Source organism: Anabas testudineus, chromosome 14 (assembly GCF_900324465.2).
Source record: "Anabas testudineus chromosome 14, fAnaTes1.2, whole genome shotgun sequence".
Taxonomy (NCBI): Eukaryota; Metazoa; Chordata; class Actinopteri; order Anabantiformes; family Anabantidae; genus Anabas; species Anabas testudineus.
In genome coordinates, this window is record NC_046623.1 from 18,483,631 (window position 1) to 18,510,080 (window position 26,450).

At 40.0% G+C, this 26,450-nt stretch overlaps 2 protein-coding genes and 2 non-coding genes across 8 annotated transcripts; 3 read left to right on the forward strand and 1 right to left on the reverse strand.

The window, feature by feature from the left end:
- The first annotated feature begins 1,277 nt into the window (after positions 1-1,277).
- ncf1 (neutrophil cytosolic factor 1) lies at positions 1,278-6,196 on the forward strand. Its single transcript, XM_026373013.1, has 11 exons — positions 1,278-1,433; positions 1,624-1,704; positions 1,783-1,858; positions 2,802-2,967; positions 3,112-3,158; positions 3,246-3,368; positions 3,572-3,679; positions 3,777-3,894; positions 4,622-4,735; positions 5,275-5,453; positions 5,594-6,196. The coding sequence occupies exons 1-11, from the start codon at positions 1,362-1,364 to the stop codon at positions 5,755-5,757; spliced, it is 1,248 nt and encodes a 415-aa protein (XP_026228798.1). The 5' UTR covers positions 1,278-1,361; the 3' UTR covers positions 5,758-6,196.
- A 371-nt stretch (positions 6,197-6,567) lies between these two features.
- On the reverse strand, positions 6,568-6,639 carry trnaw-cca. The gene has a single exon. It is a non-coding gene; the product is annotated as a tRNA-Trp (tRNA).
- Positions 6,640-8,232: 1,593 nt separating this feature from the next.
- On the forward strand, positions 8,233-8,304 carry trnae-cuc. Its single transcript has one exon. It is a non-coding gene; the product is annotated as a tRNA-Glu (tRNA).
- A 374-nt stretch (positions 8,305-8,678) lies between these two features.
- On the forward strand, positions 8,679-26,383 carry st6gal1 (ST6 beta-galactosamide alpha-2,6-sialyltranferase 1). 5 transcript variants are annotated; one of them, XM_026373373.1, is made up of 10 exons: positions 8,679-8,854; positions 10,403-10,573; positions 12,939-13,053; positions 16,454-16,660; positions 16,845-17,213; positions 18,719-18,974; positions 19,480-19,577; positions 20,929-21,030; positions 21,169-21,343; positions 21,468-26,383. In XM_026373373.1, exons 3-10 carry the CDS (start codon positions 13,042-13,044, stop codon positions 21,737-21,739), a joined length of 1,491 nt encoding a protein of 496 aa, XP_026229158.1. In that variant the 5' UTR covers positions 8,679-8,854; positions 10,403-10,573; positions 12,939-13,041; the 3' UTR covers positions 21,740-26,383. The 5 variants fall into 5 exon arrangements, with proteins under 5 accessions (XP_026229158.1, XP_026229159.1, XP_026229157.1 ...); XM_026373374.1 differs by having other exon boundaries at positions 8,679-8,820; XM_026373372.1 differs by lacking the exons at positions 8,679-8,854; positions 10,403-10,573; positions 12,939-13,053 and adding an exon at positions 15,981-16,122.
- Positions 26,384-26,450: the final 67 nt, after the last annotated feature.

Here is a 26,450-nt window from a genome sequence, read left to right on the forward strand (position 1 = left end):
AAATTTCTTCATTCTTTACAAAAACAAATTCTAAAATTAAACAAATTGAGATCCAGGGCCTTTAAACCAGGTTTCTCAGTCACACTGACCAAAAACAGGCAGAGAATAACTAGAATCATTAATGTACAAGATGTTATCAACATTTCTTTGTACTCTCCAGTTGTATGTGGTAATCAAAAACCGATGATAATACTGTTACAGTATTATTAGGTCAGTACTGTAGTAGTGACCCAATGATGTTTAGTAATACTACAACCAATAAATCGGGTCTACCATCACTGCTACAACTTCACCTTTTGCCAGTACTACTTTATACTAAGTAGTTCTACAACCACCACTACCAACTACTTACTCTACAAACAATACTATACTACTGTACTACAACCACTGTTCCAAATAAACAGCAGACAAACACTGGATACACGACATGATTCATTTAAACTGCTGTTAGCTGATATCTAAATGAAGTATCAGTATTTCGTGTTTGAAATATGACCACAGAGATTAAACAGGCCTCCTCTGTAGCTGTGTTGTGTCTATTTTATCTGAGGTTCCTTTGCAGAACCAACTGAAACACAAAAAGAACCGATCCAATGTTTAGTGGTTGTGGTACTGGCAAAAACGACAGCTCCCACTCCTCACACACTTTTAGAAGTAATCACTGTTGTACAAAAACGATCAGTACTCTCTGCAAACTACTGCTATTACTACACGTACCGTTACTACAAATACTTACTACTAATAGTACTACTACAAACACTGTTCCTGACTACTATTAGTTTTGATAATACTGCTCTTGATGCTATTAATAAGAGTAAATTATAAGAGTGTTATTTGTAATACTATTTTTTATTACTTTTAGTACTACAACAAATACTTCTTCCTTGATTTTACTCCCTACAGGTTCTGATTCTACTTCTCTTAGTACTGACAAGAAAACTAATACTACAACTGTAACCTCTATATTACATTTTCCATTGTTGCAACGTGTATAGATATAGAACCTTTTAGAAGTTGCACGCTGTCTATTTATTACGTTTACATGTAGTCATTTAGCAGACTAAATGTAAATGTAATAAATATACTGTATATTTATTATATTATTTACTTCTGACTCATCTTCTTCTTTACTACTTTCTTCTTGTACTTCTACTATATGACTATAACTTGACAGTTCAAGCTCGGCGTTTCCTTTTTCTTTCTCTGTGATGAAGTTACTCCACTTTCAACCCTGTAAAGAGGAACTAGCCTTTTGGTGCGATGGTGACAGGCTGCATACACACCCATCAGTATCAGCATATAAGTCTCATGCGTGCTGCTTTTTATTTCATCTGAACTCAGTCAGTCTTCTGTATCTCATCATGGAGGAGATCTACGTCAGGCATGTGGAGCTGCTGGGCTACGAGAAACGCAGCTCCCCGAGTCAGCACTATGTAAGACTGACAACATTTAATCCACATCCTGCTAAATGTTCTTTAAAACTTTTTTATTTCTTGAAAAACAGGAGTTCTGACTCGAGGTTCAGCTTCAGTGAATTTAAAGAGAAAAGCTTTCAAAATGGATCCAGGCTTTAAAAACAGTGAATCTTTCTGTGTTTGAGTGTAAGTAAACCTTCCTCTGCAGGTATACAGGCTGATGGTGAAATGGAGCGACCTCACCGAGAAGCTGATCTACAGGACTTATCCTGAAATCCACACCTTTCATGTGAGTTCCTCCACACTACAAAATAAAACCACCTACAAAACACAAAGTCAACCCAAAATGTTTGATGTTTTGGTCCAGAAATCGCTGAAGGAGATGTTTCCCATCGAGGCTGGACAAATCGAGAAGAAGGACAGAATAATTCCTTCACTACCAGGTAAAAACTCATTTCACTATATTTGCACAGGTCGAGTCACATTAATCGTTAATCTGCTTCATGAGTAAGTGAGAATTATTATTATTAGCAGATTAAGACGTTTGATAAGTGAGATGTTTGAAATAAATGAGCCAATGTTTTCTGTTCAAACTCTGCTGTAATGCTTCAGGAAGCACCTGTGAGTTATCAAACACATGTGGTAAAGTCCACTTCTCCTATTTTGTGTGTTGTTGAGGCGTCTGATCAAACTGCAGCGAGGCTGAAATCACTCTGCTGTATTGTGGTGTTTGACAGCTGTGAGCTGAATTTATTACAAAACAGAACTGTGAAAGAAGAACTAGAAAGCAGTGCTCATATTAAAATAACTATTTAGACATTAACAAACATATCGACTATGACACTACAGAGTGAAGCCAAACTGAACGTGGGACACAACTGTTTCATTAGTTCACGAGGCTGAATTACAGTTGAAGAATATGTTTCACAGGGTTATAAATAATATCAAATAAAACAACCACAGACATCCGGGTCTTTCCTGTTCAGATATTTCAGGGCTGTTCACATAAAAACAGAACTCAGGCTTTGCACACTGTCCTTGAGAAACCTTATTACAAAATGCTTGTTGTAATGTGGAGAAACAGGAGCTAAGACCAAACCTCAAATCCTGACGCAACAGCAGCCAAACTCCACAGGTGGAACTTTCTCTCTCTTCGAAGTCACGTACGCAGAGTGAGAAGAGTTTCATCAGAAGAGATTTCAAAAAGCAAGTGACCACTGAGCTCTTATCACCAACAACAGGTCAATCTACTGACAACAGTGGGAGATGAGATGCTGAGATGTGTTCACTTCTGTTCCAGATATCAGACATTTAGTGACCATAACTTTGCTGTTTGAACCGTTTACGTTTCAATATTAAAAATACTGTTTGTGTTTGTGTCCTCAGCACCGAGGTGGATAAACAGCACGAAGTCGGTAGAAAACTCAAAGGTCACCTTGTCTGAATACTGCCACTCGCTCCTCAACCTGCCGCCTCACATCTCTCGCTGCAAACACCTCAATGACTTCTTCAAGGTTCGACCTGAGGATGAAAACCCGTCAGCCACAAACACGTCAGTACACACACACACACACACACACACACACACACACACACACACACACACAAAGGTGTATTTAAGTTCCAGATGATGTGTTAGATGATGTGTTAGGTTGGATAGGATGTTCATTGTGAAAAATGATCATTTATTTTGCAGACTGAAAAAAAATGAGGCGAGTGAGTCGGCCAGAGGCATCGCATCAGGTGAGAGTTAACGAGTTTCAAGCAAACGAGACAGTGCAGATCTGATCCCTGTGCTGTCTCAGCTAATGTTTGTGCTTTGCCTCTCAGAGATTTCTGGTCCCATCATCCTGGAAACCTACAGAGTGGTGGCCGACTTCGTCAAGACGTCGAAAAATGAGATCAATCTGCACAGTGGAGACCTGGTGGAAATAGTGGAGAAAAGTCAGAACGGTGAGGACAGAACTGGATGTTTGAGGATCGATCGTCGTTACAAACTTAATTCTCTGTAGCTTAAACGGAGGTTCAGATCCAGACATTAAGGGGAAGTTAGTGAACCCCAAATAGAGTGAGTGAGTTGTCATCTTGTGTACCGCCCTGTGTCCATATGTCTCTGGTTTGCTTCTGAGCTGCTGTGGTCCTGGTCCTGTGTTCAGGTTGGTGGTTCTGCCAGTGTGAGTCAAAACATGGCTGGGTGCCTGCGTCCTACCTGGAGCCTTTGGACGGACCAGAGGAGGCCGAGGACGTGGAGCCAAACTATGAAGGCAGGCTGTAGAGTTCTCACTGAATGTTGTGGCGTGATGTTAGGTGTACTGTGTCTCTTGTTTTAACAGTGTCCCTGTTAAAACCTCTTCCCTGCAGGAGAACTCTACATCACCATCAACGCCTACAAGGCGGAGCAGGAGGACGAGATCTCTCTGGACATGGGTGAAACCACTGAGGTGATTCACAAGCTGCTGGATGGGTGGTGGGTCGCCAGGTACGATCATCACACACGAACAAACACCCGTAACATATGTGCAGAGCGTCGGGTTTCGATTTAATCGGACATGTGGGTGTTAAATGTTTCTGAGCAGCTGTGCGACATTTCACATTTCACTCTCACACATGGTTCAGAGTTGACTGACAGGTGGAGAGAGTGAGGTCGAGTTACCTGGAAATGTGATGACGATGAAAACAAATAATGAAGTTTAAAAATAAGCTAAAACCTGTCATGTGGAAAGACATCAAAGGTGAAAAAGGCAGGTGTGTGTAGGAAAAGAAAACCGATGGACCGTGGAGCGCCGGCTTGTGAATGAGTGGAAAAAGCAAATTAAAAGACACACATGACTGCAAAAGATGTAAAAAACACTAAACCAGGACGTGGACACACGTCTTATCAACAATAAGACAAGATGATAAAGTTCAACAACAGAAAGAAGAAGAAAGAAGAAAACATCTGACGTCTATCAAACGCTACACTAATGACACAGAGCCCCACCTCAGTACTAGATAAATAAACAGATACTGAAATAAACGAAGAAATAAATACACAAAATACACAAATACATGTTATAATGTCTATTAACTGTTTTCTCCCTCACACTCGAGACACTGCTTTGTGTAATTCCAACATTAACACCTTTTAACATAGTCCATGTGTGTAAATTCTTACTTCTCATTAATATTAACTCTTAATTTTGATTTGTAAATGCTGTTTTGTGCAGGAAGGGAGAAGAAGTTGGATATTTCCCCTCCATGTACTTGCAGAAGTGTGGAAAGAAAGAAAAATATGAGGCGGAGAGGGCGAAAATACGAGGACAGAAACCACCACCTCGCAGGTATGTTACAGTTTGTGGCATCAAATATTATGAAGCATTAAAATTACAAACTGGAAAATCTCCACAGATTTCAATTATTGGATTAGAACCTCAAGGAGAAAAAGGTTTAAGAAGTATTAAACATGTTTAGAAAAGGACATTTGGTCAGTTTCTTAAATGCTGAAATTGAAAAATGAACCTTTTCCACTGTGGCGACCTGATGTGCAGGTTTGCACGTACGTCCTCTTCGGTGCCAGATCATGTTAAAGGGAAGTGTGTGGTCTTACACTTTATAACTCTGTTGCATCACATTTCATTTCTCTTTGCTGCCTTGATCTTGTTTGACATTCGGATTCTGACATTCATTCATTCATTCTGACGCACAGAGAAATATGAAAACCCGTCCAGCTTCTTTCAGTTCCAGCTAGTTTGCAGAACTTTGATCAACAATTAATTCATTTGTTCTGCACAGACATCCTGTATATAATTTACTCATCCTGTTTACCAACAAACACAGTATTTCTAGACCCACCTCCTCTGCCCTTCTTTCTTGGTCTCAGATCCACCATCCGAAACGCTAAAAGCATCCACAACAAGTCGTCCAACAAGCGGCTGACCCAAGACACCTACCGCAGGAACAGCCGCCGGTACCTCCAGCAGAAGGACGGCCGCCTCACGGAGCCACACAGGAACTCCAAGAACGCTGCAAAGTCGCCGCTAAGAGAGAGAAAGAATGAAGGTAATGAAGTGATCCTGACTACAAGCTGGTCGTCTGTCACATCAGGTGTAATCAGAGCACAGTCAAAATCAACACCAGCACATAAAACCACTGTCAGTGCACACATGACCTGATCATTTTGTTATTTCCCTAACACTCAGAGAACATTCCCGAGCTGTCCGGCTCCAGTTCAGAGAGCGAGATGAAGAAGGAGGCTCCAGTCATCCCTCCACGGCCGAGTGCAGAGCTCATCCTGGAGCGCTGCACCGACAATACCCGCAAGAAAGTCAGCATCCACAGATCACCCACCAGCTCCAGCAGCTAGTGTGGGACGTTTTTTACTTTCTTAATTCACTCACACACGAGTAGAAAGTCCTACTCAGTCTTTACGAACTCTGGGGACTGGATCTAATGATGATTATGTTGAATGAACACGCAGGTTAACACAGTTACCACAGTAGTTTGTGTCAGGGTTTGGATAAAAACTATAGTTTTATTATCTAATCTTTTTCCAGTTACATGTTGTGATGCTTGAATTTTACGTTATTTTTATTATTATTTTTTTTTTACTTTACTTTTACTATTTTTACATAATTTCTGCATAAAGCTCTGTTTGATAGTGAAAAAGAGTCAGCTATATATACGTTGATGTTTGTGACCTCTGCGTGGAAACTTAAATCTGTAGATGAATTTCTAAGCATGCAATCTGTAAAGCTCTGTTTTTTTATTTATTTGCACAATAAATGTTAAGTTTGTCTTATGAAGATTGTTATTACTGATTAATATGACAATGATTTAATATGAAGTGACATACTATGGCTCTTTGGCACAACATGTCTCTAATTCATTTTAATTTATTTAATTTAATTCCAGATGAAAGAATGAAATATGAGCGCTGTTTTTTCCTTTTGGTTTTTCTGGAAACAAAAACTTTAGCCTATTGAAATTTAAATAACATTTAGGAGACACATACAAACCCGTGGTCATGGTTTTCTGTCTTACTGACAGGAGGTTATTAGGTTATTTTTTAACAGTAAGTAACTTTTCACGCTCCAAAGATAAAACATATAACATATAAAATAATTTTATTATGCGTCCAACTAATAATTTAAAAGCGGAACATGAAGAAAACTTTTGACCCCGACGTGATTTGAACACGCAACCTTCTGATCTGGAGTCAGACGCGCTACCGTTGCGCCACGAGGTCTGATACAGCAGGAGAAACAGAACGGTAAATAAAGACCAACTATAGTGTTACCATTATAGTTATTAGTGTTTAATGTTATTTGATGTTATTTATTGTTTATAGTTATTTATTTATTATTATTACATATAAAATATTATTCAGCAATAAGCGGTAAAAAGTTAGCTGGGTTAGCCAACTGACGTGCACAAACAGAATGAGGCGAAAAAGTCGGTTCTTAAACAATTAAGAGTAGAAAACAATTAACGTTACCGAACAATTACCTGCGTTAATTGGTAGAAGTCTCTGAAACTGAAGACGTTCGGAGAAAATGAGACACTGACAACTAGCTGGCGTTAACTAGCTGACGTTAACTAGCTGCTGTTAACTAGCTGGTGTTAACTAGCTGGCGTTAACTAGCCGGCGTTAACTAGCCGACGTTAACTAGCTGACGTTAACTAGCTGCTGTTAACTAGCTGGTGTTAACTAGCTGGCGTTAACTAGCTGACGTTAACTAGCTGCTGTTAACTAGCTGGCGTTAACTAGCTGGCGTTAACTAGCTGGCGTTAACTAGCTGGCGTTAACTAGCTGGCGTTAACTAGCTGCTGTTAACTAGCTGGCGTTAACTAGCTGCTGTTAACTAGCTGACGTTAACTAGCTGGCGTTAACTAGCTGGCGTTAACTAGCTGGCGTTAACTAGCTGCTGTTAACTAGCTGGTGTTAACTAGCTGGTGTTAACTAGCTGGTTTTAACTAGCTGGCGTTAACTAGCTGGCGTTAACTAGCTGGCGTTAACTAGCTGGTGTTAACTAGCTGCTGTTAACTAGCTGGTTTTAACTAGCTGGCGTTAACTAGCTGGCGTTAACTAGCTGGCGTTAACTAGCTGCTGTTAACTAGCTGCTGTTAACTAGCTGGTTTTAACTAGCTGCTGTTAACTAGCTGGTTTTAACTAGCTGGCGTTAACTAGCTGACGTTAACTAGCTGGCGTTAACTAGCCGGTTTTAACTAGCTGCTGTTAACTAGCTGGCGTTAACTAGCCGGTTTTAACTAGCTGGCGTTAACTAGCTGCTGTTAACTAGCTGACGTTAACTAGCCGGCGTTAACTAGCTGGCGTTAACTAGCTGCTGTTAACTAGCTGACGTTAACTAGCCGGCGTTAACTAGCTGACGTTAACTAGCTGGCGTTAACTAGCTGACGTTAACTAGCTGACGTTAACTAGCTGACGTTAACTAGCTGGCGTTAACTAGCTGCTGTTAACTAGCTGACGTTAACTAGCCGGCGTTAACTAGCTGACGTTAACTAGCTGCTGTTAACTAGCTGACGTTAACTAGCCGGCGTTAACTAGCTGACGTTAACTAGCTGGCGTTAACTAGCTGACGTTAACTAGCTGGTTTTAACTAGCTGACGTTAACTAGCTGCTGTTAACTAGCTGACGTTAACTAGCCGGCGTTAACTAGCTGCTGTTAACTAGCTGGCGTTAACTAGCTGGCGTTAACTAGCTGGCGTTAACTAACTGGTGTTAACTAGCTTTAGCTAGCTAACAGCAGCTCACACTAAGTAACCAGTTCGTGACCTGTCACCGACTATTTAAGCGGTCGTCCGGCCCGGCCCTCCACGCTCCCTGGTGGTCTAGTGGTTAGGATTCGGCGCTCTCACCGCCGCGGCCCGGGTTCGATTCCCGGTCAGGGAACTTCCTTTTTAATCTTATTTATTAAATACAGCACCAGTTCCTGTGGGTCTTCATCCTCCCTCCTCATCCTCTCATTTAAAAACCCGGATGTCAGGTGTTAACTCCAATTAAAATACAATCACTCACTTCTTTCATCATAAAATGCCACATTACATTCATTCTATTGTGTGTTTATCTAACTTTATCAAACTACAGTTGTCAGTACTTAAGTAGAAGTAGGAGGCTAACATAAAAAGTAAAGTACCTCGAAACTGTAGTACCAATACAAGTCCAGTACTTCAGTATTTAGTACTTTTTAGTACTGCTACCTTCCATCACCTGGCTACATGCTCTTATTCTGAAACGGAAACACTTACTGTGTCTGTGGAACTTGACTCCGTCCGTGCTGCAGCCTGGACCGCTGCAGAGATCCGGACCTCGACCCGGACGGACGGACCGACACCGGGAACATGGCGGCGGGAGCAGGGAGCTGCTCGGAACCGCGGGGACGGATGATGGAGCAGCATCAGTGAAGAGGTCAGCGAAGGGATCTAGAGGGAGATAACGGAAGGTGAAGATGTGCAGAGTGTGAAGTCTGATTATTAGTCATTTATTAATAATAAACAGTTAAACATTCATGAGCCGATGACTCATGAGAGTCCATGTAACTCATTCATAATGAAGTGGATTCATGCAGTGTTACAGGAACGTCATCATCTTAAATCAGCACCTGATTTTATTTATGAACGTTTTTCTGAACCAGTTCTTTAGTTCGACTCCGTTTCTGTTTGAGTCTCGACAAATTAATCACAAACTCCAAAACGGAGTCAATTAATGAATCGAATGAATGAATTGACGTCGTATTTGTATTCGTGTATTACGGAGCAGAGCCCTCTGCTCCTCTCCTCCTCTGCTCCTCTGTATCTTCATCCTCATCCTCCTCTCCTCCTCTGTATCTTCATCCTCCTCCTCTGCTCCTCTGTATCTTCATCCTCCTCCTCCTCCTCTCTGCAGACACACTGCGTGTCGGCTGCTGCAGAGTCAAGTTAGCAGGATGTAAACATACACCTTTCAAAATAAAGTATCGCTTGTGAAGCGAGATGTTTTAAAAAAGGTCGGAATTAGTGTTTATAATGATTATATATATATATATATATATATATATATATATATATATATATATATATATATATATATATATATATATGTCACTTTTTCATTTTAATTTTATTTACATTGAGCTTTATTTGGTCTGAATTTTTGGTCTGTTTTCAACAACGAAGCACTAGAACAATTCATAAATAACTAATATAAAGGTCACTACTTGTATTTATTTATTTATTGATCTGTATAGCAGCTGTTACAGTGGAGAAGAATTGAAAATATCTCTTGTCATAAATATCATAAGTCATAAATATTCAGTTTGTTGTTACAACTAGAAAAAGTGGCAACACCTAATTTAAGTTTGAATTATTTATTATTAATTTAAACAGTGTGTTCAAATTACAGTTGTAACCTGTAAAATAACAGTTAAATATGTTTGGGATATAAACATAAAAACTACAGTTGTGTTTTTTATGTGAAATAAATATCTAGTAGAGTAGAAGTATGAAATACTTTGAAGAACCTCATGACTGAACTTACAGACAGTATTTGAGGAATTGTCAGATCAGTGCAGGTCTTTTACAGTGAATAATGAGTTAACAGTAAATGTTTAAACTGAAAATGATTCACGAATTAACCTCGTTAACCTTTGTTCTGTCAGGGACATAAATAAAAATGTGTCTCTGATGAGAAGTTAGACACAGATTGAACCGTGGCTTCTTTAATGTTGAGATTAACCCAGAGCCCCCTCCTGGTAACTAACTAACAAACAAACAAGCTAACTAACTAATTAATTAACTAACCAACTAACTAATTAACTAACTAATTAACTAACTAACTAACTAACTAACTAACTAACTAACTAACAGACACGTCGAAATGCTTCGTTACTGTTGAAAAAGGAAACAGGAAAGTAAAGTCCCTCCAAACTGTCGTGTAAAAAAAGCCCATGCTCTTATTTTGAAACGCAGACACTGTCCTGTCTGTGTCTAACTTGACTCCGTCCGTGCTGCAGCCTGGTCCTGCAGAGACCCGGACCTGCAGCGACTTCTCCAAATGCCAGCGACTGCGGCCTCGAACCGGACCGACGGACTGACAGCGGCACCGTGACGTTGAGGCGGAAACATGGCGGCGGAAGGAAGAAGCTGCTCGGTACCGTGATAACGGAGCAGCATCAGGGAACCAGGTCAGAGAACAGCACCGAGACTTATCTGTCTATCTGTCTGTCTATCTATTTATCTATCTGTCTGTCTATCTATCTGTCTGTCTCTATATCTGTCTGTCTGTCTATCTGTCTGTCTATTTATCTGTCTATCTATCTATCTGTCTGTCTATCTATTTATCTATCTGTCTATCTATCTGTCTGTCTATCTATTTATCTATCTGTCTATCTATCTGTCTGTCTATTTATCTGTCTGTCTATCTGTCTGTCTGTCTGTCTATCTATCTGTCTGTCTCTATATCTGTCTGTCTGTCTGTCTGTCTATCTATCTATCTATCTGTCTATCTGTCTCTATATCTGTCTGTCTGTCTGTCTGTCTATCTATCTGTCTGTCTATCTATCTGTCTGTCTATCTGTCTGTCTGTCTGTCTGTATATCTGTCTGTCTGTCTGTCTGTCTGTCTGTCTGTCTATCTATCTATCTGTCTGTCTGTCTGTCTATCTGTCTGTCTCTCTATCTATCTGTCTATCTATCTGTCTGTCTTTCTGTCTGTCTATCTATCTACCTGTCTATCTATTTACCTTCTTGTGTACATGTACTGCAGTAGTAGTAGTAGTACTACAACCACATACAGTATTTACTGTGTAGACAGTGGGAGGTGTCTGATGTTTGATTATTGGTAATTTATTGATAATAAACAGTTAAATAACCTTGTAACTCGCTATTTATGTAACTCGTTAACCTCGTAACTCGTTAGTCATGTAACTCGTTAACCTTGTAACTTGTTAGTCTTGTAACTCGTTAGTCTTGTTCTATAGAACAGTTTGGATTGAACTAAACATGTCTTCACTCCCTGTCACTGTAGTTTCAGTCTTAACAGTCGTCCATCTTGAGAAGACGGTTTATTCACGTCTATTCAATCATTTACGGATTTTTTACAGACTCAGAAGAGACAAAAACAAACATCTGGGTTGCCAGGTTGGTGGAAATCCCCCAGCACAACACTTGTCTTTTTAGCTCGTTAACTCACCAGGGAAACCGCTCCAATTAACTTGTCCTCTGAAAAGTGTTCCAGGGCTCTAAAAGTGTGTTTGTCCTACAGAGCAGATGTATGTCATGTTAGTGAAATAGTTAGTTTAAGGGTTTGAGAAAGAAAAACGTCCTGATGCGTCTTATTTTACTGTAAACGGATTTACATGTTGCAGCTGAAAGGTTTTTTTAGGCGTCTCCCAGTTTTGTAATAGTTAATCCCCCTTTCAATTTTCAGTTTCCTTGTGAGTTGTTGGTCGGGGGAGACCTCTTTAAACAAAGCACCGGGGTGACGGTTTAATTATTATTAAAAGCACCTGGTGCAGCAGCGTTTAGCTGTGTTGATAAGAAAATGATTCAGTCTGAAAACTCTCAGAAATATGTTGAGTGAAGCTGAGTCACAGCATCAGCAGCGGTAACAGCTTCTGCAGGTGTCACGCTCCATTCATCGCTCACATACACAAACTCTACGCTGATTTCTGTCTTTATCTTTGTTCGTTTCCTTTTTGTTTCTCTGTATTTTTTTACCCTCAGCTGCATGTCACATGTTTGTGTTGCTGGTTTTGTACAGTTAAAAATAACAATTAGAAAATTACGAAACTCCAGTTTGCTCTTATTAAAGACATTTGAAAAACACAAACATTGTTTTAACACTTCTAACTGTTAGAAGTCTCTTACACTAGACTTTAGTTTATCAAACTGAAGATGAGACAAAATAAGATGCACCATAAATTAAATACTACTGTCAGGGTTCTAGTTTTAGGACTAATTATAATTCACAAGGCAAAAGCAAAGTAAGAACAAAAGAACAAGAACAATAGGTAGGTCAACAGAAAATCACAGACAACAACAGGCAAAGGTACAAAGTCTGTAATTCAAGGGCTGATCAGAGAACAAAACACAGGGCAGACAAAAAGGATAGGATAAGGCAAGGAGTCACAATAGGAACAATAAATACAAAGATAGATAATAAATAATAAATAAGAGCTGTGTTTAACTAACAAGGGCTTCTAAAGGGGAACAACAAGACACAGGTGAAAGATAGAAGACCAAAATAAAAGCCCGAGGTAACAATAAGGTAAATTTCATGAGCAGCCTCAGTATCTGTCTGACTTAGTGAGGAACAGGTGGCGTTTGTGTACGTGACTCATATTCAGATCTAACAACATGCTGAGATGCTTTTACATGAACATTAAGAGGCTGTTTGTGCACGTCTCTGAATGCAGCAGCATCGCGTGTTAATTGTGACAGTGAAACTTTTAATGTACTAAAGTTTGTTTGATAAATGAGTTATTATCTGTTTCCGTGTGTGTGTGTGTGTGTGTGGACATAATGACAGTGTTAATCCATCTAACCACAGAGACGATGAGAGGAAACCTGACGGCAGCATCTCATCTCTAACAGCAGCAACTGCAGCAACACAGCAACAGCAGCAACACAGCAACACAGCTGCAGACTGCACCATGGGCTACAAGGTACCATCATCACAGCTACAAGAAAACTAAAGCTTCATTTGTGTTTCTGTGCAGAATCATCGTGTGTGAGCTCTGCAGAGTGCACTGAGTCATTTTGATGTTTTACAAACACCAAGCGTGTGTTGCGGTCAGCAGAGCCTCTGAGTGTCATCTGGTTATGTTAGACGTGCAGCAGCTGAGCTCAGTTTGTGTTGATATCGATTCAATCGTGCAGAGTCAAGTGTTGAGCTCATGCTGGAGATGGAGAGAGGCTGTCGAACGTCTGCTTAAAGCTAAAGGGCTGCAAACGACTTCTTTAGTGATTTTAAAGGTAAAAATATTTGATTGAGTTGAGTTTTTGCTGCATTCATGTGTCTTAACATCACAAGTTAAACATGGTTTGAGTTTTGTTTTGTGTCTCGGACATAACAAGACGTCTATTGACTGTTACAGAGTACAATTAATTAAGGAAGCGTGCTTGTACAAGTGTGTAGCAGTAGAAATATAGGAGATATTTCCGGCTTTATATATTTTTACTTGGTCAATATTCACGTTTTCTGATGTTGCAAAGCAATAAAATTAATTCAGAACATAATTACATTCAATAATTTTTAGTTGCAGCTCCACATTTATTGTCCTCTATTTATTATACTGCCAAAAGAAAAGAATTAGGGGCTTAAGAGAGGTGACGTTAAGCTAACATCACTGTATAGTACTGGATTTCCTCCTTTTCCTTTAGCTATAATATGTTGTTAATAGATACAGATAAATTTCTCCCTCAGACAAGACAACTACTATATTCTTCAATCAGGAAGAGACACGCTGACCCATCTAAAAATTAAAGAGGCTGTAGATAGCTCCTTCCTACAGTTCAAGCAGAGTGGAAGCAGCTGAATCCTCCACAAGTCTTTTCTGTCTTCTCTGCCTTTTTTAAATTTCAGATAGAAACACACACGGTTCATTCACAGACTCAACCTGAAGTGTTTATTGTATGATGTTTTGAATAATTCACAAACTGCATGTCCTTCTACCTGTTAGTGATAACCCTAACCCTTACCCAGCAGCTGAAGACCGCACCGCCTGCTCCGTGGTCACTGCTGTGATGTTCAGGCTGAGCTGCTCTATCTAAGCTCAAGACAACATCCTAAAAACTATTTTGGCATGAATGTTGTGCACTCTGTGGGCGGTGTATTTATTGAGCCGTGTGGGCTGAACCACCTTATTGAGGTGGACTCGTAGCTACTTATAGTCTGGAACCACCTCCTCACTATTGGTCCCTGTGATGTTTCCATCACCAAGACCAGTGGGTTGGTGGTATAGAAACACTGACGCTACAAACAAGCTGAGAGTCGACTGTTGTCGTCTCCATGCATTTTTACTGACTGCTGTTTTTGTTTCTCAGTCAACCGTCATCAGGCAAATCAGTCGGCACCTAGGTCACATGGGTTTGTCTGAAGTTTGACTAAAATAAATAACTTGGGTTAAAGTAGATATTATTATAAGTATTATAAGTTGTTAGCTTATCTGAACTGATAAAATACACCGAACAGAACATGTTCAGGGGAGGAGGACCGTTAACAACAGGGTGCAGCGTGAACACAGTTGCACAAAACAAGTCTGAGCTGCACAGTGTAAAAGCACTGATGCGTGCAGAACGGGGGGGGGGGGTTTGAGGGAGGAGAGGTCCATCAGTATGCAGAGAGCTGCAGCCCTCCTCCAGCTAAGACTAAGTCCAAACACAGAAAAGTCTCAACAACACAAACTGGTGTTCACAAAACCTAAAGAACAAAACTCTGAATGGAGGAACGACTTTTAAATCACATGAAGGATCCAGTATCTGTGACACACTGTCGATTTGTTGTAGCACCTGATGTTCCTGGACTCAGTCAGGTTTTTAAGGTAGACTGGTCTTTAAGGTGGACTTATCCACTGTGCCACACTGCTGATAGCTTCTTCCCATTTGCCTCCTTCTTTCTCCGTGTTCTCTGCCTCTTTTTCTCGTTTTCTTTAGGCCTCTGTCGTCCTACTTTCTCTCCTGTTTTCCGTCTGACTTGTTCTCTAATGAATTCCATCCTCCTCCTCCTCCTCCTCCTCCTCCTCCCTGACTTCACCCGGGGCAGTGATGGCATGCTCGCTCGCTCACTCCCTCGCTCGGTCTTATTGTTCTTTGTTGCTTCACTCAGTCACAGCTCAACACGCAGAGATTAACCATCAACTTCAAGAACCCGTTTTATTCGATGTCATTAACGATGAATCATTAATATTCGATGTAGTTTGTTGTAATTATAAGAAAAGTTAAACTATTTATTAAATAGTATGAGACTAAGGTTTAAATTAATTAGAGTTAATAATTACTCTAGTAAATTTAATAACAGGCATTTAGATGACCAATAAAGATTCATTATAAAATTAATTTAATATATTAATCTATCAACATAAAAGTGTCACGAATGCTGCAGGATGTAAAAAAAAGTGAAGTGAAGCAATTTTTACGTCTTTATTTAAAAACTATTTCTTTGGATTCATCTAAAGCTTGTGAATTAATGCATGTGCACTTTTTTTGGATGAATTTATTAGTAAAATGTTTAATTAACTTTCTTTTTTTCTTGTATTACTGGATATAAATTAGCACGGTTCTTTTTAATTATTTCATGAATGAAATCATGTCCTTTATTTACTGGGGTGGAGAAACATGCATCAAGTATAAAAACTAAACCGCCTCCATTAATGTGGGTTAATGGAGACTTTTAAAATACACAGAAATGATCCTCGTTGTTTCATTAATACCTTGACAGTTTGTGCTGTTTCTTTGAAACATGAACTAAACTCTTAGTCTTTATTCAGTTCTCATCTTACACTCTGATGTTTTTATACTTTTAGTTTTTAAACTGAAGTTTGTGAGGAGCCTTGAGATGGTTTTAGACGGACAGATCTGATCACAGGTTGCACTTGGAGCAGCTGTTGGTAATAAGTTGATTGACTCTCAGTGTTTGGGACAAGTTTCCAAGAAACTGAGGACGTGTTGTAAAGAAAGCAGAGTTGAAGCATCTTTTCTGTCTGTGCTGGATGAAGTGCACAACTAGAACTGAGGTATAGTAAATGTGTGCAAAGCCTCGTTTTTGTTCTCTCAATAATCAGGTAGTAATATTTAAAAGTTTAGTTGCTTCCTCTTCAAAGAAAAACATGAGAGCTGCAAACAAGTGATTTCCTGCAGTACATCGTGTGTCAATCAAAAGCATGTGAGGGTTGTGAAGCAAATCAACTCCTCCTAAAACCTGACCCACTCATGTTGTTGTTGGTGAAAAGAACAGCATGTGAATTAATGTTAACGTCATAGTGAAACTGCAGGTGTTTATTTTAACTTATAATATTGAGAATTCAGCACAAACCTTCTCAGGCTGAACCTGCGTTCTCTCTGCAGATTCCCGGGGCAGCGATGGACAGAGTCAGTCTGCTGTGGCGTCTGAGGCGTCGGGCTCGGCGCGGAGCCTTCTGCATGGGCTTCTTCTGCATCTCAATGGCTCTGCTTTACGCCCTCTGCGCTGAAAACAGCGTGCCGGTCACTGACGCCATCTTCGGGGTCCGGGCCCGAACCCGGGCTCAGCCTCGCACACACTCGGTTATCAAGGTAGGTAACATCTCTTGGAGACCTTCAGGTTTATTTACCTGTTGGTATCTGCACCGATACTTTACTTAGTTGGGAAAATTGAGATGTAAAAGCAGAATGTGTCTTTTTTTTGAGAACTATAGACTCTGGTTGACCCGTGTTTGACCTGCAGGACTTGTCACATTCGTCCCTTTCACTCCTTCAGGTGCTGCGAGGTGCAAACAAGCCCATGTACACTGATCCACAGAAGCTCCCGGGCGTCATCCCAGGTGACCCTCACCTTCCAATACCAGTCCTCTCCTCTCTGAACCAAACCCATGAAGCCGGGCACCTGCCGTCTAAGCAGAAGTCAAGAGAGCGGGAACCCTCGGGGTTCTTAAGTCACCTACTGCCGCGCCCCTTTACTCGTGCACTGGAAACTCTGTTTGGAGGCCGGCGGAAGGGGGAGCTGAGTGGCAAAGGGTCGGACACGGAGTTCTTTGGGCCTAATGGGCTTTTGGGAAAGGTGTGGGATGACAACATGTCCATTAAAATGCTGGGAACCAGACTGAAGAAGGTGGTGGCGAATTATCAGGTGAGTTTATTCTGACAGTAAAGAACATGAGACCTATCGAGCAGCTGAGGAAATGACACCTAAATAAAACCTGCTTACTGCTAATTAGCCTAAATAAGCAGCTGATGAGTTCAATTTGGAAGCACAGCTCCCAGGTGTCAGTAGCAGGTTAACAAAAGCTACAGCTTCCTGACTTTTCTTTGTGAAGATGGGCAGACAGACCAGCTCCACACCATGAACTGTGGCAGAAACTAATTTGTTTACAGGACACCAAGTTCCAGTTTCGGTGAGGCCATGGTCAGACTCGTTTTAAATAAGAGGCATCGTGTCGTGTAATGATCTGAGTCTGCAACCTGCTGCTTTTGCAGAATGACCAGAAACCCAGTTATGCATATTCACTGCAGAGAAATCAGTGTTCTCTACCTGTGGACACCAGATGTCTTTAATCCCCTGACCTGATGACTAGCGCTGTGTCGTCCATGATGTATCATGAGAATTTGTCATACTGTGACGATGACAATACAGCTTCGTGGGGGAGGAGCCAAAAGACACGAAGGCAAAATGACAGAGGACGGATTCATGCTAAGAATAAAGAAACCACTGTTGATAAATTCTATTTTTAGCTACTTGGTCTGTTTAGTGTTCAGGCTTCCTGCTTGGTCAAGATGCCTGATCTGCCGTTAAAAACTCTGAGGAGCTAACGGTAAGAACTGATGGAGCTCAGGTTGAACACTGTTTTGAGATTTTGTAGAACCTGAGTCATTTTAAGGAGTATATGTGGAAAACTGTAGTAAATTCTCTGAATGTGTGAATCAGAAGTTAAAAACCACTGGGGGTGTTTTATGAAGAATAAACTAGGCTTTAGTTCTAAACATTGATTTTAAATGTTTTCTTCCATGTAATTAGAAAATGGAACTGGGAAGGAAGAAGCATGCAGGCAGAGAAGAGAATTATTAAAACGGAAAGTGCCGTGTTAAAAATAGACAAACCCCAAATGAGCCAGGATGCTGTGAGCATCATGTAAATACTCAAACATTTTACAAACTTGACATGAAGCAAACGTTCTCTTACAGGTTAAATAGTCTTCAGCAGCTATTATTATTAATATCATTTAGGTTTCAACAGTTGTTAACTAAAGGATTTTTACGTATTATCTTACGTCTGGCCGATGATGGTGCTGCTAACGAGGCTTCTTTAGTTAGTGTGACTACGGTTTGACCGTGAGGTTTAGAGACACCGGTCTGCAGAAGAATCTTGAAGCCACAAGCCTCGTGTCTTCAGAGAGACTGGATCTAAGCAGCCAACTTCCAATGGTGGTTCCATTAATCCTTTGAACAGCGTAGCAGCCTGGTCTGTAAGCAGGAGACCGATGGGGAAACGAGACTCGAGCAAACGTTTGATAACCTCAAATGTTTTTTCAAACTTGAAGTTTTCATCAACAGATTCAATGACGACTAAAATCGGCGACGTTCTTCTTCAGCTCAGAATCTTCAGACATTTTTTCTTTTTCTGTTTGTTTCCATCAGGCGATGAATAAATATGGGGTTGACGTTTCCAGCTCCAGCAGCAGGCCAAAGCTGAGCGGTCCTGAGCTCCTTTGCCAGCTGAAGGAAAAGGTAGACGTGGTGACTTTGACCTCTGACCTCCTGCCCTTCTCGTCACTGCCCTGGGCCTCTCAGCTTCCACCGAAGCTGCTGACCTCGGATCTTGGGCCGTACAAAACCTGTGCTGTCGTGTCCTCCGCAGGGTCGCTCCACCGCTCTGGACTTGGCAAAGAGATAGGTGAGATAACTCTTAATGACGAAGTTTGGTTTAATCGTTAGACTGTGTTCAACAACGGAGCATAAAAATGAACATGTTAAAATACAGAGGACATCAGAAGTGCATGAACGGTAATCTGCTAAATAAATCTTTACTACAATACAACAGCTAATGTTGAACCTCCTCTGTTCCTGTGCATTTTGAAATGCTCGACTTCAGAGCTGCTCAGTCTTTTAGGAGAAACATTTTTCTTTTACCAAAGTTTACACCTGCTGTTTTGAAGAAAATGGAGCAAAGCAGTCAGTTTATTGTGACGTGTCCTTTGCAGTGTACTAAAACAAGCACACGGTGCGTTCATGTACAACTCTTTATTTTGTTTAAATGGTGCCAGCTATCGTGTTGTAGCTGACATTAAACGGAAACATCCTGTTTCTGTCAACGGGTTTTTCACAGAGACAGAAAAAAGATGTGATAGACTATAAAGTTTCATTTCTTCTAAAAATTTTATCTTTTGCTAAAACTACAGATTCTCATGACGCTGTGCTACGGTTCAACGCTGCACCAGTGTCCGGCTATGAAAAGGATGTAGGTTCTAAAACCACCGTGCGACTCATCAACTCACAGGTAAAATCGAATCTAAAGCCGAGCGCGGCCTTCACTGTGTTTACCACAGTTAACAGTGGCAAGAACAAAGTAAAGAAAAAGTATGTGAACCTCTTGGAGTTTCATGGTTTCCTGTATTAATTTGTAATTAATGTGATCAATCAAGAGTATTAATAAATATAATGTCCCTAAAATAATAGAACAAAACAAATCTGATCTTTTATGGCTTTATTGAGAAGAATCATAAAAACTCGGTGTGAGTTGAAATAGTATGTTTGTTTTGTTGTTTTACAAAAGGTTCACATCCTTTTTCTCGCCACTGTCTGTTAGAGCATGTCTGAAGCCGGGCCGACTCGTTGCTGTGGAAACCATGTGGAACTTCTGGTTTTCAGCTATTTTTATCCTCGTTTGAACAAAACATAAGAGGATGTGAGGAAGAAGAAATACAAAGACTTTACTGTCAGGTCCAAAACAATACTGTCATTCACTCGTACTTAAAGTTATCTGACAGATGCTCTGGTACCACTTTACAGCGATGTTAGGCTAATGTCTGCATAATTTGTTAAAAGTGAGAATCTGCCTCAGTAGAAGTTGTAAATAACTCGGGGGGGATACTTTCTCTTCCTGTGTAGTGATGTAAAGTTAAACAGCCAATCAGAGTGGTCTCAACAATATTCTGTCGTTATTTATGATGAAAAAACTGCATCACGTCAAAAAGTACCTAAATGAAAGTACTGAGTCGTACAAGTGGTATCAGAATGTCCCTAGTTGTCATGTTAGAAATACAAACTTACACAATCTGTAGAGAAGATGCAACAGGACAAAAAAAATCAGTGGCTTGAGCTGGATCTGAGTTCCCAGCTGTGTGGGCTGTTTGTGGGTGTTTTAACTCGTTCGGAGGGAAAACAACTACAATGAACTCAACAAAAGTCCAGCACTCGTGGGAATTCATATTTGTAGATGTTTACTACTCAAACATTAATGTGATGTGTTGTCTTTGGTTTGAGCTGAATTAATAATATGATAACTTTAGTATTTTGACCTTTAACCTCTATCTATGTCCTATTTATATTTTATTTAGAGTTAATTAGCAGTTGCTCTTCACTACTTTATACATTTTTCCCAGAATTGTTGGTGTTCATAATTGGATAACAAAATAATTTCTGCAAAAAGCAGAAGAAAAACATCCTGATAAATGGATTTTATCATCAGCAGGTATCATTATTATCAGGTGTAGGTTTTTGTGGAGGCTTAAATCAGAGGACAGAATTCAAATGTTGGTCTCATGATTCGGTTTCAGTGTGTTTGTTTGTTTGACCTCTACACAGACCATATGGTTTATCTGCTTTGTTTGTGTTCACGTGTTTTACAGGTGATGGCGTCTGATGAACATCGTTTCCTGTCCAGTTCTTTGTACAGCACAGGTGTTCTAGTGGCCTGGGACCCCGCCCCCTTCTCTGCTGACCTCACTCAGGTGATGCACTCACAGAAAACAAACCACACCTTTGATATCAAACTCGTGACCTAGAGCAGCTTCATAAAACTGATGGAAAGTACTCAGACGCAGGAGACTTTTACCAGAAGTGTTAACAACAATGTGTCTGTTCTGCAGTGGTACAACAAGACCGACTACCCCATCTTCACCCAGTACCAGAGATACCGGAAGCTTCATCCTCTGCAGCCGTTCTACATCCTGCATCCTCGCTTTGAGTGGCAGGTCTGGCAGCGAATACAGGACAACATGGCTGAACCCATTCAGAAGAACCCCCCCTCCTCTGGCTTTCTCGGTATGTGAACAGTGTCACAATTAATAACAATTAATTCAAGGAAACAAACTTCACATCAATAAAAAGTAAAAACCCTGAGAAGTACAATCTTTATAGAAGCTCTTTTCATCTATATCCTGCTCAGGAACGGTCTTGATGATGTCGCTGTGTGACGTGGTGCACGTGTACGAGTTCCTGCCGTCTCGTAGGAAGACGGAGCTCTGCCACTACTACCAGCGTTTCTACGACGCCGCCTGCACGCTCGGCGCATACCACCCCCTCCTGTATGAGAAAAACCTGGTCAAACGGATGAACCAGGCCTCTGACCTTGACATCTACACCCACGGACGAGTCACGCTGCCTGGACTGAGCAAGCTGAACTGCACCCAGGCTGAGGGAGGGTCCCCTGATCACTGACTGAGAGAAGCAGTGAAGCAAAGCACATGAACACGCACACAATGCAAAGACTGCATGAAGAAAATGTAAGACTGAGGACAGACACTCGAAAGGTTCATCAAACCCACTGCTGAGCCGAAAGGAAGAATTTTGATCTGCGCCACTCAGTATAAATATGACATGTTAACACACACAGGGTCCAATCAGCTGATAAATGCACCTGCTGTACACACATACATATCCTCACACATATATTCGACCCAGGACCCTAAATGTAGTCGTGACTGGACCTCACCACACATCACATGTATCTAACATTACTGCCAAACATTTCCAAAACATCGGTGGCTGTTTTTTTTCTTATATTTTGGGGGTTTTACTTGTAGAAGGTGTTTCTACTAAAGACGTAAATCACATAAATGACGGATGCTGAAGGTTGAGCAGTATCCTAAATTAACTAAACTTATGCACTTTTATGAATCTGATCATCGGTGAAAATACCTGAGTTTTAGTTTCTTCTTGCAGCCAAACGGTTATAAAATAGAAAATAAATTACAACCACTAAATATTGAATGTAGTGCTGTTGAAAATATACCTGGGTAATACTGGTTTATGGACTGAAATGTTCACAATCAGCTGTGTCATGTTTAATCCTTAATCTAATCTTAATCCTTAACCAAAGTCTTACACTGAACCCTGTGAGAAATGGACCTCCTCAATCAAAACTGCTCATCAAGAGGTCTACGTTGTAAAACTCAATCATGCAGATCTGTAAAAAGGCCTTTAGTGCTCAGTGCATGTACATATTCCACTGTGAGGTGTCGCTCTTACTCTTTCACTTTTATCTTTGACTTTTACTTTGAAAATCTCCTGCTTATGTTTGTTTGACTTTCCTTTTCTCATCTCGAGGACTGGGAGTCTAGATCTGTTGTTCACTGCTTCTCTAACATCCAGTAGATTCATATAAACTTCAGTCTTCCTGTCTTTACAGATATGGCACCTATGCACGTTGCCTGTTTTTTTTTTTTTTTTTTTTTCTTCCAGTTTCGTGATCATCAGCAGGAAAAGTTGAAGCAATTTGAGCATTTGAATGTTTTCAAGCATTAGTAAATACCAGATCATTTACTGTGACCAACATTAACCACCACACCACATGAAGAAGCTCCTTGTACAGAAGTCTCAGCTCATCCCTAATGGGTCTTTTCCTCTTAAATAGCCGGGGAGCTCGTACAGGTGTCTGTGGGTTCTGCTCGACTTTTCCACTATAGTTTACAAACTGGGAAATATTTGCTAAATGTAACTGAAGACACACTGACTGCAGAATAGAAGTGATTATTTGAATTTAGTGTTCACTCTTCATTTAAAAAATGTACCTCCACATGTGCAGCAAACAGAAGAATCAAGGTTAGAAGGTTCCAAAAGGTTCAGTTTCTGTTAAACTGCAGCAGTGGAACAGGCCCAACAGAGGCAGAGGAGTGTCTGTAAATAATATTAAATAATACAGTAGTAAAATGATCATTTATGTCTCAAGAACACGAGGATTTCACTAAACTGTCAGACTCCTTCTTCAAGAAGATCGATGACGGTGTAATCCAACAAAAATACGTCAATTAAATGTCGCTATAGTAAAAATTTACAGATTAAAACAACTAGTGCCATAGGGATTAGCACTTTTGTTGGCCATCACAGAAGTTATCACCCTGGTTTTTTTCTATTGGGTTTTGGATTATTGCACAAAATAAGTTCTTGTTTATTTGTTTTTTTTTGTTTTTTTTTTAGAATATAACATGAAACTCTTATTTTACAGACCTTATTTTGTGCCTCTAATCAAATACCCATAAAAAACTGATGTTTCCAGGTTTTTCCAGGACTCACTCCAACCCCGTCAACCCTGTTTCCAGTAATGTTGTCGTCATCCCTGCATCTTGTAAATATGATATTATAGCAGCGTTTAGTGTAACTCCGCTCTACAGAGCAGAGGTTTATTTTTTAAATCATAGCCAACACTGGGCTTCGCTGGAACAGTTCCTTAGAAAATCTTAATCCACGTTTTTACTCACTATGCTATGTCACAGTAAGCAACTGTAGCTGGTAGCTAACGTAGATCAGTTCTTGTCCAGCATAAACATTTAATTTTAATTGTATTATTATACAACTGTATTTAATTTTATGAAACTTTTTCAGTCATAGACATAAAATGACCTTCTTTTAAATTGTTAAATTGGTTTTAATGAGAAAAGATGTGTTTTTGTAAAATACGTTTTGTGATAAAATAAGGAAGTGAAATAAAACATAATAAACATAATAATAGGAATAAATGATGTCTAATAACAGTAAGTCATAACTCAAATATGTTAAAAACTTTTTAAGGAGACGTTAGCATAAATTAAATTACAGAGGCACTAGATGTCCAGGGTTGTGTAAAAGGCATAAAAGATAATTAGCTACAAACAAACGTGGTGGTTTTAGAAACTCCACGACTTTATTTTATCTGTTAGCTTGTCAGGCTAAGTAACGTTGGTACAATGTTCAGCTAATGAGGCTAATGTGGCATCCATTGGTTTATTATCACATTTCATTGGCTGATTTAAACTTCATTCGATTAATCTAGTTTTTCTTTTTTACTCTATACTAAAAAATGTTTTATATCTTTTATACTTTAAGAATGAAAGGATAAGTTAGCATCCTAAATCTAAAATGCAACTGAGTAGCTCATTAGCTTAGCTGACCTGTAGCTTTAATTCTGTGGCAAAGAACCAATGAGAGAAGGAAGAATTAAAATTCTAGTCTCATCTGCAATGTTGTTGCTTTATCAGTGTTACGATAACGAACAGCCTCGAGGGGATTAAGACTTTGACTCTGTTCTTACTAATGCATGTGAACCAGCTGTAAACGTAATGTAGCATCTGGAGACAACGAGCGAGCGACCGTGTCTCTGATCCAGAGAAATTAACTGCATGGCCCGAGTGCAGCTTCTACTCATTAAACCTCTTCAGCTTTTCCTTCATTAAACAACTGATGTAAATCTGTTCTTGGTATTTTCATGTGATTTGCATGCAAACAGAGACTAATGAGGCTCTATAAGACCGAGCATGTGATGGATTTCCGTATGATTACATGTTAGAGTGATTTGTTCTATGTCAGTGTCCACTTCTGTCAGTCCCCGGCTGACTGCAAAATGTTTTAGTAATTTAATAAGTTTTATTTATTTTTTTTATGACAAAGCACCACAGGATCCACTAAACCTGCAGAGGCACTGTACAATTCATCTCATGTATTGTGAGTTGACAACATACTGTACGCGCTGGTGGCCTTTTTTATGGCCACAATATAGAACCTCTGTGGCAGCAAGAGCCTTAAAATGACTGGAAGACAATGGTCAAGCTAATTATTTGAATTCTTGAATCTGTTTCCATCCACCATTATTGACTGTGTGGAATTGTCCAGTCTGAGCCTCTAAACCATGGCAGACGTAGAGGACACGTGAGATAAAAGGACATTTTTCTTTACACGTCTTTGAAAAAACACAATTTCAAGTTTCCAATTCAGCCCAAACTAAATCTTCCCTCTTTTGTGGCTGTTTCAGTTAACAACAAACACAAACGTGACATTTCTTTATTAATGTTTTTAATATAATATATTATTACCAGGTGTCACTGAATCAAACTAGACGTACAGTGTCTCTCCAGCGTTAATGCTCTGACTTTTACTTTACATGTTGCACGTTCCCAAAATAAAACGGCGTTTAATCCGAACACCACAAACCGACACAGGAAACCTGGGAACAGGTAGAGAACTTGTTAGTTTCTGGATCTGGTTTAAAGCTGGATCAAAGTCTCCCAGAAACAAAATGTCTCCATGTCTGTTATTTTTTAAAAGATAGTTTGAATTTTGTTTTTATCAGGACTTTGTGGTTTATTCTGTAGCCAGCTGAATAACTGATGTCACTGTATTTCAGAGGACCATTTTCTCCCTATGCAGTTTGACCCGGGTCCCAGCTCCTGCTCCTTTGACTGCAGCTGTCTCACAGATACACTTCAGCCTTCTCGCTCTGTGTTTCTGAGACGATCAGTAATCTGCTAACTGCTCTTCCATGTGCTTTATCTGTATTTTGTCACTTGATGTTTTAACAAAGATGCAAAGAAAAGATCCTGCAGCGACTGACTCTTGTGAGAGTTCAGCTTTCTGAGGATCGAGATGTCAACACATAGATTTCTTAAATGAAGGATGAGCCCAAATTATCGTGTTGGACTTTTTTCAATCACTGTTTGTGGGTCGGTGGTTTCCCAACCTCAGGTCTGGAGCTCGATTGCTCACATTTACAGTTTGATGAATTCACTTCACGGCTGAGAACCACTGACCGCACATCGGCACTGCCTGAATGTTCTGTTTCACTTTAACACACTGTAAACTCACTGTGGGCCACGACCCTTGCTAAACCAAGCACCTGCATCAATAAAACCAGCATGAATTATTATTATTTTATGTTTCTAAGATTCCTCGTAGTACTACAGGTAACGTCAGTGAACTGGTAACTGGTTGGTTAATGACTTTTTGCTCCAGGTGTTTTATTATATGTGTGTGAGAAGAAAATACACATAATAAAACATGTAATAGCATAAAAAGCTCTGTACATCACTGTTAAAATTAAAAGTATCATTTGCTTCTGTCCAACTCTGTTTAATATTTTTGTCACTTTCATTCTTGTCCAATGTCACAGTATAAAACACGA